The 14,238-nt window shown below is 57.1% G+C and overlaps 1 protein-coding gene across 18 annotated transcripts in view; it reads right to left on the minus strand.

Moving 5' to 3' along the window:
• Window positions 1–1,165: 1,165 nt before the first annotated feature.
• Window positions 1,166–14,238, minus strand: part of NFASC (neurofascin) — a 181,561-nt gene continuing 168,488 nt past the window's right edge. For all 18 annotated transcript variants that reach the window (XM_054507929.2, XM_064593938.1, XM_064593937.1 and 15 more), the window contains 3 exons: window positions 12,438–12,569; window positions 10,309–10,378; window positions 1,166–7,348 (listed from right to left, as the gene is read on the minus strand). In XM_054507929.2, coding sequence (XP_054363904.2) covers window positions 7,117–7,348; window positions 10,309–10,378; window positions 12,438–12,569 — 434 coding nt within the window. In that variant the 3' untranslated portion in view covers window positions 1,166–7,116. The remainder of the gene's footprint in view (window positions 7,349–10,308; window positions 10,379–12,437; window positions 12,570–14,238) is intronic.

The raw sequence follows: 14,238 nt of genomic DNA on the forward strand, positions 1-14,238 counted from the left end.
GGACAGGATCACATTTGTATTTTAGCAGATCCTTTTGGCTGCAGTTTCGAGCAGGGAGTAGGTGCCAGGAGAGGCAAGGACTCTGTCAATTCAGGATGAGGTCTTGGGTCACTGGTGGGAGGGTGCACATGGACATGAAGGGCAGATTTCAGAGACAGCTTGTGAACATGAGAGTGATGAGAAAAAGATCTTTCACGTATTCTAAGGAGTGATCAGGGAGGTTCAGGGGTGTTACATGGCATACCCAATGAGATACCCCAAAATTCAGGAGGAGCCAGACCCGGAAATAAGGCCTCAGGTCCCGATCTGTTCTGAGGACTTTTGAAGGAAGAGGAAACCCAGGTGGGTTGGATAGTTACCTGATGGTCCTTTATCCAGGAGAATGGGGCCTGCATTTTCAGGGGAATCCTTTGCCCTTATTTCCCATTCCTGCCTGTAAACCATCAGTTATCTTTCTCCCCGAGCAGAGCCATCTCCCAGCCCTGCCCATTCCCTAACCCCCACACCACCCTGAGGATAGGGAGGGGAGTTACAACATCTGGGGGTCCCTTGCCATTCATCCTGCCTGGGTGACGGCCGATGGGGCACTCAGTGAGAATTAGCCCAACTCAGGCTGAAGAATCAAGAAAGGACGCATAACTGTGGATCAGTACCCCTCCACCAACACAGCCCTCTCTGCCTCGTTCCTTCCCCTATTTGCTTGTTGGTTGAGATTCCTTTGAGTCTACTGAGAGAGGTTTTTGGTTTGTTGTAGGCAGTATTATTCATTCCTTCAACAATATTAAATGTGCTGGTATTCTCCCACCTAAGGGCAGGGGCACAGAAGAAGGTGGGGGGATGGAGAGCTTCATCGCACACTTCTCCCCTTCTCCCAGCATCCCCATCGCAGCACTCCTTAAATGGTTCACAAGCACACATACCGTTGCGTTGAATCAGGCCATCTCCACGGCTGCACACATATCAGTCACTGTACGGTCAGAACACAAATTGTGCCAACGAGGCTTTCAGGATAAGACCAACTTCATGATGGGCCTTGCAGAATCCCCAAAGTATGCGCTGTCTGGTGCCCCGGAGAAATCCTTTTTGATTCTCTCTGTTTTCAATCCCAACACCCCTCTCCCTCTTCCCGTTAACTAAAGAAAATGAACAAATCACTTGGCCAGAGTCCATTTTGAACAACTTTTATTATACGTTTAGTGTTCTCTATACAAAAGAAATCAGTTTTTTTTTTTTTTTACAGTGATTCCCCAAAAAAAAAAATTCTGAATAATTTGGCCTTTTCATTGCTCATGCAGTCAGTTTATAAGTCCATGTATTAGATGGTCCTCCGCGGCCCGGAAGTCTTCCCTGCTGAAGGTCGTGCGTGACACCCTCAGATCCGCATCTGTCGCTGACAACGTTGGTTAATGCAAAATAACTTGCAAAGAGGAAAGAACATGATGTGAGACGGGTTAAAACAAGGTCTGCCATGGAGAGTTAAATCTTTAACCAATGGAAAAAAGATCAGACCACTCTGTAGGTGTGTGGGTGTGCGGGAAGGCATGGAGACGTCGGGGAAAAAATACCCTCCCCGGAAGAAACAAGGCGGCACGGTGTGTGTGGGGGGGAAAGGGGTGCTGGCGGGGGGGAGGCAGGGCGGGAGGTCCTCTTGGGCCAGGGTGGGCTGGAGGTGGGACCGGGACAGAAGGCGGCCACGTCACAGGTGACTGATGCTCAGCCCAGGAGGAGGGTGAAGGTGGCAAAGAGCTGGGAGCTGGGCAGAGGGACAACACTGACTGAGGATGTCCAATTGGGGGGATCAAAAACAAACAAACAAACAAAAAAACGGGCAGGGTCATCCGATTGGCATCGTTTTTGAAAAAGTAACAGAGTAGGGCACAAAATTCTGGATTTCTTCTCCCAGATTTTTGTGTTTATTGCTTCACTGAACTCTTCATGTGTGCTGAACTCCAGCCCAGTGAGCCCCGGGGTGGCCGAGCCTCCACGGCCGAGGGCCCAAGGGACGCAGACTGCTGGGGGTCCCAAGTATCACGAAACAAGAGACGCCACTCCAGAGTACAGTCGAGACTTCACAGTGACAAACACCAGTCAGCTCATCACTCTCTCCTGGCCCGGGTCTGCCCTGCGAGGCTGGCTTCCCCGTGGGCTGCCGCAGACGGCCTGGTCTTGGCCTCAAAAAAATCCTTTGTGTCTTTCATTTTGGGAGGCGTACGGAGGATGGGGGAGAAGTGATAAGAGGTACAGACAGATGTGAAGTTACACCTCTATTTCCAAGGAGGCCCCTGGGGGCCGGTGGAGAACCCTAGACAAGGACTCGGAGGCCGGGGTTCAAGCCCTCCCCTCACCCTGATTTACCAGCCGCGGGACCTCAGGGAAGTCCCTTCCCCTCCGTGGATTTTAGTGTCCTCGTCTGCACGAAGAGTCCTGTCCATGAGATCAGCTCTGTGATTCCTCCGCGTGCTGCAGTCTGAGGCTATCCAAAGCGACGCACCCTGGGACTGAGCTCGTTTCCAGCCTTAGCATCACAGGACTTCTGTTTAATACTATGTTGATAGAGGTGCGCTGGGTGGGCGTGTGGCGCAAGACACTGCTCGGTGGGGTCTCGTGGCTTCCCTGGGTGGTTGTCCTGTCCCTCTGATCCTTCTCTGAACCTGTCTCGGGAAGGCTGTTCTCAACAGGGGGGAGAAGGCAGGGCGCTGCCCGGGCTTGGGCTGGGCCGGCTGGCAACAGCAGTAAGGTTGGTTCGAACTCCCAAGGGCTGGCCCCTGCCTGGTTTAGGGGACGGGACTGCCCGGAGTTGGCTCTGCCTGGGCCACTGTCTCCTCCTGGCATTTCAAGTTTGTTTCATTGTCTCCTCCGATTTTTTTTTTTTTTTTTTAAATCAGGGACCTCCTACATGCTACTCCTAAGCCACCATGCGAAGCTCAACCAGGATCCGCCGGGTGATTTCTTCCTAGCAGACGTGTGTGTGTTTGGCAGGGGCTGTAGGAGTGGTGACCAAGGTGTCACGAATGGGGAGCACGCCCTGTGCCAGCATCCGAGGAACCTGCTGCCCACCCCCTGAGAGCCGGGGGAGCCTCCCCGCCTCAGTGTTAGCGAAGCAGCTTTGCTAAGACTGAGGCTAAGCGTTTTAAATCCCCACAGTCCCATGGGCTCTCTGTGACTCTCTGTGGCTTGGCTCGGATCCTGCAAAGGGCCCCATGACCCTTAAAGAACCTCTGCCCTGGGCTGTTCCCAGGGAAGCTTCCCTCTCCTTCGGATCAGACTTTCTCTCTCAGCTCTGTTGGCGGGAATCCCTCAAATGGGGTCCAACCTGGGCAGCCTCTTCCCCCTTGTCCTGAGCTGCACACTGCACCCCAGGCGGCCCTTCACATCTCGTCTCAAGGGGTCGGGGTGTGAACTCACCCTAAGATGTCATAATCAGTACTGTTGCCCCTGAAAGTGCTGCCCTACTGTGTGGGTCGGCCCGTGCGTGGGTGCTGGGTGTGGGCGGGGGAGGCAGCCCCTTAGCTGGAAAGCCCACGTGTGTCCTCAGCCCTTCCCGAAGGCCGTGTTCGGGAAAGCTGTGGACGCAGTATCTGGCCAAGGTTGCAGATATCCCTTGCAGGGTGAGCAGTGTTGGCACGCGCTGCCTCTTGGACAGGTGGACACGTCTCCAGACCTTGGGACTTGCCAGAAAGGGGTGGACCAGATGCCTCCCACCTCCCAGGGCAAAGGCAATGGACAAGGGAAAGAGCTAGTCTGGTTTTCCCTTCAACCGAACCTCAACCATCTCTTCAATAGCAAGGTAAGGAAAGATGGGTCCCCTCCACCAAAAGCCAGGCAAGGTGGGTGGCAGCTGTCCCCTGGCCCTGCAGCGCTCTACTCCTTACACGCTGGCCTTCCTGCTCCTTCAGGTGGGCCCCTGCCCCTCTGTGGGGAGAGGTATTCAAAGGATGGATGACATAGGGGAGACGGGGGCACCAACATACAGACAAGTTAAGGAACTTGCCCCAAGGGGCAGAGCAAAGAGGCTCAGGAAGCAGTACTTGTCCTCGACCCCACCCTGCAGGCTCTGACCGCTCCGTCTCGCTCAGCCTTGTGGACCATGTGCTCTCCCCGAAGCGTCTCCCTTTGAGCCTGGAGCCATCGGTGGCTTAAGCACTCAGCGTGCTCCCAACCAATGCCCTCTGTGTCCTGAGCCTCAGCCCCAGGCCTGTGAGCCCTGGGAGGGCAGGGGCCACGCATGACTATGGCTCCGAGCCCGGCTCACTCTAGAAGCTCAGGAGTGTCTCCTGAGCCCACAGCCTGACGGCCGAGCACAGCAGCTGGGCCCGCAGCACAGGCAAAGGGCTTCTGGGGTCGCTGCAAGATGCCCCCCACCAACAGCCAGGCAGGCGGAAGCGGCAGTGGTGTCCCGTCTCCTGGCTCCACGGTTGGTAGGTTTTCGGGGGGCTGCTTGGGCGCCCCAGCTGGCCGGGTGGTGTGGGCCAATACTGCTTTCCGGCTACGCGGGCTCGGCTCTGGCACGGGCCCATGGAAAACGGACATCCTCTTCCTGGAAGGGCTGCTCCCGAACCCTGCCAGCCACACACCTCTCTAAGCATCTCTGCTTGCGCAGGACTGCTTCTCCAGGCTCAGGCTGGCGCCCACCTGCCAGGGGTGGGCGGTGTGGTGGCGCGGGCAGCGCCTCTCCTCGTGGCTGCCGAGGGCAGCTGTGGCTCAGAGCCGGCCGGGCTGAGGGACCCGCTCTCCTCCAGACCCCGTGCAGGCAGAAGCCCTTCTGCGGTCCTTGGCTGCGCGGCAGGCGGGCTGGCGCCATGACAGCGCACGGTCCCCTCACCCTACGAGCCTGTCTGCGGTACACTGAGCCCACTAGTGTGAGGGGTGTCCCATGGAGTGAGGGGCCCGAGACTGCTCTGCTCCGATCCAGAGTGTTTTCTGGAAAGGCTGGTCCTTCAATTCAGTGCACAGGCACACTTCCCTGACAGTCCCTTGAGGGACACTGGGCTTGGGTGCAGGAATGCCCCGCTGTATGCAGGCAGGCGTCAGAGGAAAGCCAGGGGAGGGGACCCCTGAGCTCACTCCTAGCCCCCCATTATTCACCCTGTCTCCTTTCACCATGAGAGAGCTGCCCCTCAGGCTTCTGGGCCGCAAGGCTGGCCACGGCTGGGGCCAAAGGCCCGTTACTTGCTCTCAGGTTCAAACAACATAATTGGCTCAGCTCTGGGCTATGGTTTCTTACCTGCAGACAGAGTACATGTGTCTACGGGCTTGACCTTCAAATGACTGATTACTAAGTGATGCAAGCATTGCTAATACCTTTGTGGTTTAAAACGTGTGGCAAATGATGCTTTAATTGAGCCTCTGAAGGACACAGCCCCATTCCTGCCCAGGCCGCCCTGCAAGCAGCTGGAGGCTCGAATCAGAGGCTGTGCCAGAGGCAGGCCATCACTAGGGGTCAGCTTCACCCTCCCGAAATGGACTCTAGCTGCAGCGACAGCCACCGGCTTGCTTTCAGGCTCAAGATCTCTCTCTGAGGCTAGGTACCTTTGGTTTCAGAAACGGATTAGGTGGGGAGGATGAAGGCCGCGCCTTCGGTCTCAGAGAACTGGAGTCGGCCAGGGTCTCCGGCGGGGGCAACGGGATGCAGGGCACGCGTCGAGTGGTTGCTCTCGTTCTGCGGTGACATTTGCAGGGGCCGCCCCACTCTCGAGACAGACATGGCTGGAGGCTTCGAGGCTTGTGGGCAGGGGCTGGGAACCTGGGAGCTGCAGGGCCAGATCAGAGCTGCATAAGGCATCCGGAGGGCGCGGGGTCCCCAAGCCAGGCTCTCCGGCGCGGTCAGCGTGGTGTTCCCACGGGCTCTCCTGATATGTAAATACCCCAAGGAGAGGACACGCTGGTTCGGTCTCGGGGCCGGGGGGTGGGGGGTGGGGTGGCACGGTGTAAAACACCACTTTCAACGTCTTACAGAATTGACCGAGGAGATGCTCTCTGCTAGAGACAAGAGGGGGAGCAGCAAGTTACACCCCCAAACACACCAGCAAAGCTTCTGCATTGCCTGGTTCCATCTCCGTGAGGGCAGCGGCGGAGATCCCTGACCAGGTAGGGGGCACCCTCTCCCCTGCAGGCAGGGGGCATGGTCCTCTCTCCCACATCCTGGGTTTCATTGATGGGGAGGAAGGAAGTCCAAACCCAGCCCTTTCCTTCTCTCCTGAGGTGAGCACAGCTCCCCAGGGACCAGATGCCCGGTTTCCTTCTGCTTGAGGTACTCGGCCACGGGTGTCGAAGCTCTTCCCATCCGTGGCCACTCCTGTTCCTCAGACTCCTTCAGAGCTGGCGCAGTTCTTGTCTGGGACACTCTGGAGGAAGGGGCAGGGTGAGAGCAAGGAGCAAGAGGTAAGCCCACCTCCCGACTGAACCAGAGCGAGGCAAGCAGGCCTGCCCATTCTCTCCCTGCCAAAAATACTGTCATTTTCCAGAAAAGAGCCAAGCCCCGCTCAGCAACTGACAAGGCCAAGGCGCATGGGTTGGGGGCCCGGGGAGGCATCTGGCGAGAAAGGCATCCTTCGGAAATACATTGGCCAGGTGGCGGTGTGAATACGACAGCTTTTCTCGATGTTCTTTTACAGGTCAATCCTTTTGCCTATCTGGGGGAGAATCCACCTATTCTTTCTTTGTCCAGGGACATTTCTTCGAAAGGAAAAGAAAATGGAGATGCTAGGTCTGGATGGGGAAGATGCACAAAGCAAAAATAAAGACAACATGAAGGGCCATAACCAACAGCAACTGGTGTGCGCGCTGAGGTCAAGGGCGGGCAGTGGGGGTGGAAGGCTCAAGGTGGCCATGAGGCTGAGCAAAGGGCTGGGTTCCCTCCAGCTGAGCTTAGCCTGGACTCTAGCTCTTCCACATGGTGGCACCCCAGGGGTGCAGGGGGGGTCATCGGGAGGGGGTTGGGGTTGGCTGGGCGGTCACTGGTCCTCACAGCTTGGCAGACCCCCTTGTTGTACCCTTCCTTGTCCCTGAAGGTGGTGGTGGCTGTGTGGTAGGTCTGCAGTGCCTTCATCTGCCCCTCTCCCCTCCTCCCACTTGCAAAGTAGTGGCTGTGCCCTGGGTTGGGGGGGGAGGGCTCCATTAGGCCAGAGAATAGATGGCGTTGACAGGCGACGTGGCCTCTGAGCTTTCATTGCCCTCTGTCTCCTCCTTGTCCTTTTTGACTGTGTACTGGCCGATGAAGGACCCGTCCTCGTTGAACTGCCCCTCGCCACCCTCGCCATAGTCCACCAGGCTATCGTCACTCTCCTGCTGCTTGATGGTGCCATCCAGGGACGTCTGGCTGCCTTGCAGGGGCTTGTTGTCCTCGTCACTGGCCAGAGAGAGACAGAGAATCAGGGTCTGGCCCAGTCCAGTGGTGCTTAAACCCAGGCGGGATAGCACCAGGCTGCTGGTCTCTTGCCAGGCATATGTGCTCTGCAGCTCAGAGAGGGGAGGACCTCAGAGGTCACCAGTCAGTGCCCCCAGCCCCCAGGCCTCCCCTGTCCGGCTGGGTTACAGAAGGGAACCCGAGGCCCGGAGAGGACCGTCTTCTCCCAGGTGAGGTGGCAAGGTGGTGCAGAGCTGGGCCTGGAGGCCACTCTTCCGGACTCCTGGGCTGGGGTCCCTGTCATGAGGCAGAGACAGCCACCCCACAGTGAGGAGAGCCAGCTGCTGTAAGACGAGGCAGGATGGGGTGGGCCAAGGAGCTGGGGGGCTAGAGCTGCATGCGTCACTGTGTGGTTCTGGGGTCTTGGGAAAGCCTTTCTTCTCCCTGGGCCTTAGTCTCTCCATCAAGAGGGGTTGAACTTGCTTTGACTCTTTGTGATCTGGGTGGCCCTGTCTCGAAAGGCTCTGCCCTTGACTAAAAGCAATGGGTCTGGGCCACGGGGAAACAAACCTCTCCCCTGCCTCTCCCCTCCTCACGTGGGTGTGGGTTTTGTCCGCTCTCTGGTTTACCGATGAGCAGATGCTGTTGCTGGGGCCTCGAGTGAAAGAGGGTGGGATGAGCGGAGGGGCACACACAGGAGTGCGAGGCCAGCACCAGGGGACAAAGCTCAGCAAGGCTCTGGCGACCCTGCCCAGCCTCCTCGGAGGCCCCCAGGTCCTGCCCTTAGGCTCTGAGGGGGGGCCAGGTGCTGCTGGCCCCATTTCAGAGGGGAGACGGCCCCCAGGCAGGAGGCAGCCGGGAGGCAGTGGGAGTCTGGGTCCCAGCCGGCGTGGCCACCGCGGTGCCAGGCGTGGCAGACACATAATGTCCCCTCCCTGGCCCCCAGGCCACACTTAGTCCTTCCTGGGTGTGTGTGTGGGGGGGGGATGTGGAAACAGCCGGCTGAGTTGACATTAGAGGGGGCAACGCATGGTGGCTTCCAACACTGGTGCTGGACAGAGACAGCTAGCAGGGGAGGACCCGGAGCCCGAGCCCGAGGGGGCGTCAGTCCATGCAAAGCTATGAGCCCTCCCTCTTGCGCCCCATTACCTCGGCCTGTTCTCTGAAGGCAGGGCTACGGGGAGGCGGCGGGTCTGCAGGGCTGCACTGAGTCTATATGGAGAGTGGGGCTCACGTTTGGAAAACTAGCAGCTTCTTGCTGGTCCTGGTCCTACTCACGGGTCTTTTTTACACACACTCCCTCCCAGGAGCATGAGGATTGTGTCTGTGTGATTCTAGGGGATTCCAGGTACCTAAGCCAAATGCAGCCACTGGACAGGAATGGCCCAGCTTGGGCAGAGGGAGCGTCTCGAGTGTGTCAGGTTCTTACAGAGAAAGAGGATCTAGATCTGGAAAGAACAGACCTCTTCTAAGGGAAGCTTGAAAGGAACCAGAAGGAGTAGGGGGTCCCTGGTCTAGTCACCTGTCAGCCCATCTCCCGAGAGACCCTGGAGACACAGGTGGGCAGATGAGGGAGAGAGAAGCAGAGAGACCCACCAGAGAGGTGCTTCGCTGCTGAGCCAAAACCGAGGCGGGTGTGTGTGCGCGTGTGCGTGTGCATCCGCGGTTTGTGGGCCCGTGCATGCTCCTGTGTACTTATATCCAGCCTCAATGTGGGTGGGACAGGGGAGTGGGTGGGGAGAAGGCAGATATTTTTGCCCAACAGCTTCCGTGCCTGGGGGAGGAGAGGTGCCTGAGGGAGCAGCTTCTCAGAGCACAGGGGGCCGGGTTGCACTGAGGGCCTGGGGAAGGGAAAGCCCCATGTTCTTTGGAACCGGTGGCCAGGAAGGAAATAGGGCTCAGCCCCTGGGGAAGACGGGCCCTGCCAGGGGTGCTGAGGACAGTCAGGGGAGGGGCCTCTCCTGCTTGCCGTTTTAGGAGGCCTTTGGAGATGTCGGGACTGGGCGGACAGATTTGGTACATAAGTCTCCAGATAGGCTCCTGGCTGGGCAGTGGCTCTGGGCAGCGTCTGCCTGCCAGGCTGCTGCTGATGGAGTGGTGGAGGCTGAGGGTAGGATAAGGAGAGGTCAGGGGAAGACGGGGTGATCTCGCCCCAGAGAGTAAACAGGGTGGGGGTGGGGAAGTAGGGTTCTGATCAGAGCATCTCCTCCCGCCCGCCTTAGTCTGGGAATGAGGCCTCCGTGACCCACCCCGAATGATTCCTTAACTCAGGATACACTTGCCATCAAAATGGAGATTACAACTGTGTAATCTGTCTCTCTCACACCAGCCACAAAGGCCCGTCCAGATCTGAGAGGGATGGATCGTGATGTTGCCCCGCTGGGAGTCAGGCCCTGGTTTCTCCAGCTCTGCCACCAGCTCGCTGGGCAGCAAGTATGGGTGGGGTTCCTGGGCAGGTCACTTCCCTGTCTGGGCCTCAGTGCTCTGATTTGGGACAGGCCCCGACCAGATGCTTCTCCAAGACTTGCTCTGGGCTAGGGCCCAGAGATATCATTCAAGTTCATGAGGAAAAGATCTAGAACCCCCCACCCCTGCCCCTCATCCCTCACTAAGTTGAGGTTTCAAGACAATACAGCTTCCCCAGGTCCCTGTCTTCAGGGTTAGGGTGGGGGGTGGGCAGAGAGGAAGCCGACAGCTCATTTCATGGCCATGGTGTTACCAGCATCTGCTTTCAGAGGAAAGAGATGGAAACACACATCGAAGGAGCTCAGTAAATTGGATCTGTGCGGTTGAATGAATGGAACAGTGTCCCTCAAATCCATGTGAGTGTGCAGGGCCGAGTCCTCCCTGCGGGGAGGCGGCCTCGTCCAGCCCACTCAGCACAAGCAGAGGCTGTTGGAGAGGCAGAGGTGACAGCAGGATGGATGGGGGGGTGGGGACCAGGAGCCAAACAGATCACCCACCTGTAGTCAAAGGAGCCGTCCTCTTCCTTGGGGTCTTCGGGGCCCAGGGGAACATCCTTCTTTTCTCGCACTTGGCCGATAAGAGAAGCAAAGACACAGACACAGCGATTATGTCCCTGCTCCACAGGACCCCGACTATAGAGTTAGTGACACTCTCCGTTTCAACGAGGCACCATCGATGCCTCCCTCGTTCTTGCTTCCTGCATTTAACCAGCTGTCAAGTTGACGCCTCCACCTCCTCCTCTACCCCGGCGTTTCCACACATCTCCCTTGACAACTGAAACCTCCTCCCACCAGGCCCCCCGCCACCTCTCCACGGGGTTGCCCCCAAACACCGAATGGATGTGATCCTTTCTTTGGCACCTTTCCTATTCTGCTCTGCAGGGTAATTATTTGTGCACGGTTGTAAAAGCCCCTAGCAGAGTGCCCTGGGCGGAGGGGGCAGTCTGTACGCACTTTCGGGCTGGAAAATGCTCTCGTGTCTGTGACCTCACTAGTGTGTGGGACTCCCTTCTCCCACACCTGCTCTGTGGTTTGCACACACCCATCCCAGGCCTGTCTCCTGGGCTGTGATCTTCCCACTGTGCCAACTGCAGTGTCTTGAGGGAGAGATCATCCCTCCTTCTCATGTCCTTCACACCCAGCACAGAGCCCGGCACACAGGGACACTTACGCGAGTGACTATGTATCCTTCCTGAGGTATAGGGCAGGATAATCTCCCCCATTTTAGGAGAGGGAAACTGAGCCCTTCAGAGGTGAAGAACATATCCCAGAATTCATTAGTGATTGACTAAAGTTTAGCGTAAAGTCTAGAGCCCAGGCCTCATGGTTTGCTCATCTTTCCAGCGGACTAGGGCCTTACCTTGCAGCTGGAGGGAAGGAGGTAAGCTGTGAGAAGAACTTTCTGGAAAAGGACACTGTCTAAATGGGCAAAGGAAGCCTCCAAGCTTATCTGATGAGTTGGGGGGTGAGCTCAGTAAGGTTGTTCTCCCTGACTCTGGCTTTCTCTTTTACAGGAGAAAAACAATCCCAACACAGCACAACAAAGTGAAAGAAAACATCATTCGCCAATAAAGAATTATAATTTCCTGCCCTCCCTCACAGACATCTCCCTCACTTAAAGCAGAGGCAGAACTCTTTAGAATCCTAGGGTCTGAGGGTATGCGGTGGGGGGGAGGTGGGGAGAGGAAATAAAAGAGAATCTTCTCTCTGAGTTGAGTCTTAGGGGGACCCTGGAGGAGGTCTTGTTTAGAGGCAGAGAGAGGAGGCATTTGGGGAGCACGGCCTGTGCTTGGCAATGGGGTTTTGGGGGGCAGGGAGCAATTTCATTCTGCAGCCCAGCAGGATTTTCTCTCACTGGGTCATCCATTATCCTGTCCCCTGGCATTCTACTCACCCCATCCCAGACAGATGGCTTTGTTGCCCCTGTTTGAAAAAACAATCAATATTTCCAGAAGCAAGAATGCCAGAGGTCCTTGTCCTTGACCTTGGTCTGTCTGGGCTGGTGGATCTTGAGGCCCCCAGAAGAGCAACGGCTCTTTGGGATGCTAGGGAAGTCCAAAGCTCTTTCCCGATGGGGTCTGTACCAATGCAAGCCACCCCTCAACCTCTGCCTGCTCTTCAAGCAGGAGCTCCTGACCCTCTGCTGGGGGATCTGTCATTACAGCCCAGTCACTGAGAGCCTCTCTCATGGGCATGCTTCTTCCATTCAGACCCTCCCCTCTCTGTTCTCTCTCATGGTTAGAGAAAATGCCTTTCTTCCTTCCTCCTTCCTTAGGACACAGGATCCTAATGAGATTTAGGCTGAAAAAAGCCAATTTACTGAGCAGACGGCTGGTGAGTCAAGGGGAGGGAAAGTCATTCTTAATAGGAGCCAGGGTTCCTTCTATCCCCTCTTTGGAGCTGCCTGGACCGTTTCATCCACCCACCTCGGTCAAACTTAATTAACTCAAGTGCTTTCTGGCAGCTCTAAGATGCACGGACCAGGCGAGAGGACTCTATGTCCAAGCTTGGCAAGGGTTAGGCTCACTGGGAGAACTGAGCCCCCTGGATCTGGTCAGGGTCCTGGTGGCTCCCAGGAAAGCTTGCCGGCCCCATTCCCCCAAGCCCATTCCTCCCGTACATCCTACCTGGGTACTTGCCACCTCGACTCCTCTTGATGAAACAGACGATGAGCAGGATCAGCACCAGGAGGGCGATGGCACACATGAGCCCAATGAACCAGCCCTGGGTGGCGATGTCTGCCTGGTTGTTGGTGTAAGCTGGGGGGGGGGTTGGGGAGAGTCAGAAGCAAACACACAAGTGATTTCCCATGGGCGGAGGTGAGGAGGGAGACGTGGGGGGAAGAATGGCTATTTCATGTCGATGTTCCTCCTTGAGCCTTATGCTACTACCTAGCAGCCCTCTGGCCCGAACCACCCCGCTACAGGGACAAAGAGAAAATAATTAAAGAGCCAAGTTCCAGAGGTCAGAAAAGAGGCACAGGAAAGGGATATAGGGAGCAGAATAAGCAGCAGAAGGCTGAACAGGTCCTTTAGGAAGGGGAAGTTTCCTAAGGATGGGGCATGGCATTCTTGCAAACCAGACGGCTGGTCACAGCCTGGTGGGGATGGAGGGAAGGCCAGGGATTGGCCCTGGGGGTACAGTTCCCCATCAGTGAGCCTGGGGTGAGGAAATGGGACTCTGCTACCCATCAGGGAATGGGGGCCGTGGTTACATTGCAAAAACCTGTTCTCAGAACACCTTCACAGGCCTGCACAGGCTCTGAAAAGCAACCTTTCCCACCAATATGGCCCCGAAACCAACCAGGTCTCCTGGCCGTGGGTCCTGGGCAGGGTGTTGTTCCAGAATGCCCTGTGCTTTCTCACATTTCCCCAACTGGATTGTGTGCTCCCCTACGGCAGAGACAGTCCCTGCACAGGTACCCCCAGATGGGCTGGGGCCAGGTCTTCAGCGCACCCCATGCCACTTCAGACCACTTTCACGCGTGGAGACCCCACACCCCTGTGACTGTGAGTCCCTCCCTAGCCCCGCAGGGAGCGCATGAAGACATGTCTCACCCTGAGCAGACCCCTTCACAATTCAAGGGGCATGTGAGTGGGCCTAGAGGACAAGAGCTCAGCTGCCATCTGACGGTGTCCTGGATGTCCCAATGGTTGGCATTAGGGTTTGGGAAGGGGTGTGGAGTGGGCAGGACCCCCTCACTCTTCTTTCTATGGACTAGAGAACACAAGCACCCACTCTTGAAACCCAGTCTGCCATGGGAACCAAGACTTGGGAGGAGAGGCAGGATCCAAGCCACCCTGAGCAGACCCAAAGTAACCCGGCGCCCTCCGAGTGTGCCAAGGGGCATCTCAGAGTGCCAGTCGACAGCAGGGTCCCAGAGAGCCCACATAGCCCAAGCCAAGCACGGGGCCTCCTCCCGGGGTTGAGGGGAGCACAAGGAACAGAGGGGTGACCTGGAGCCCTCGTGCCCCAGGGTCTTTATCTCATGCCCTTTTGTGGGGCAGGTGTCTGGGTGCAATCTTACCCTTTGCTCTTCTTGGACAGAGAAACTGTCTTTATAGCCTTCTCTGTACCTAGGCAAGGGTGCGGCACCAGGAAGGGTCTGGACAAATGGGGAAGACTGATGAGCAAAGGCTTTCGTGCTCTCTGCCCTGGTTGTGCTCACCCGATCTGTGAATGTTGTGGGAGGAATCCCATCCCCCCCACTCCTGCTCCTGCAGGCCGTTCCCTGGACAGTGTCCCAGAGATCCTCCCAGAACCCCACATACGAGCAAATTACTTCCTCGCTCCAACCCTCCAACGCTGCCCACTGCTACTGGGGAAACACCTACCTTCCTATCCTGTCCTGGCAGGCCCCACCCGAGCTGGTCCCGGACACTTCTCTAGGCCTGTCTCCCTCCCTCTCTCCTCCAGCCACACTGGCCG

The sequence above is a fragment of the Mirounga angustirostris genome, unplaced genomic scaffold (assembly GCF_029215605.1).
Source record: "Mirounga angustirostris isolate CCGP_5_RB_7025 unplaced genomic scaffold, mMirAng1.0.hap1 SCAF_6, whole genome shotgun sequence".
Classification (NCBI taxonomy): Eukaryota; Metazoa; Chordata; class Mammalia; order Carnivora; family Phocidae; genus Mirounga; species Mirounga angustirostris.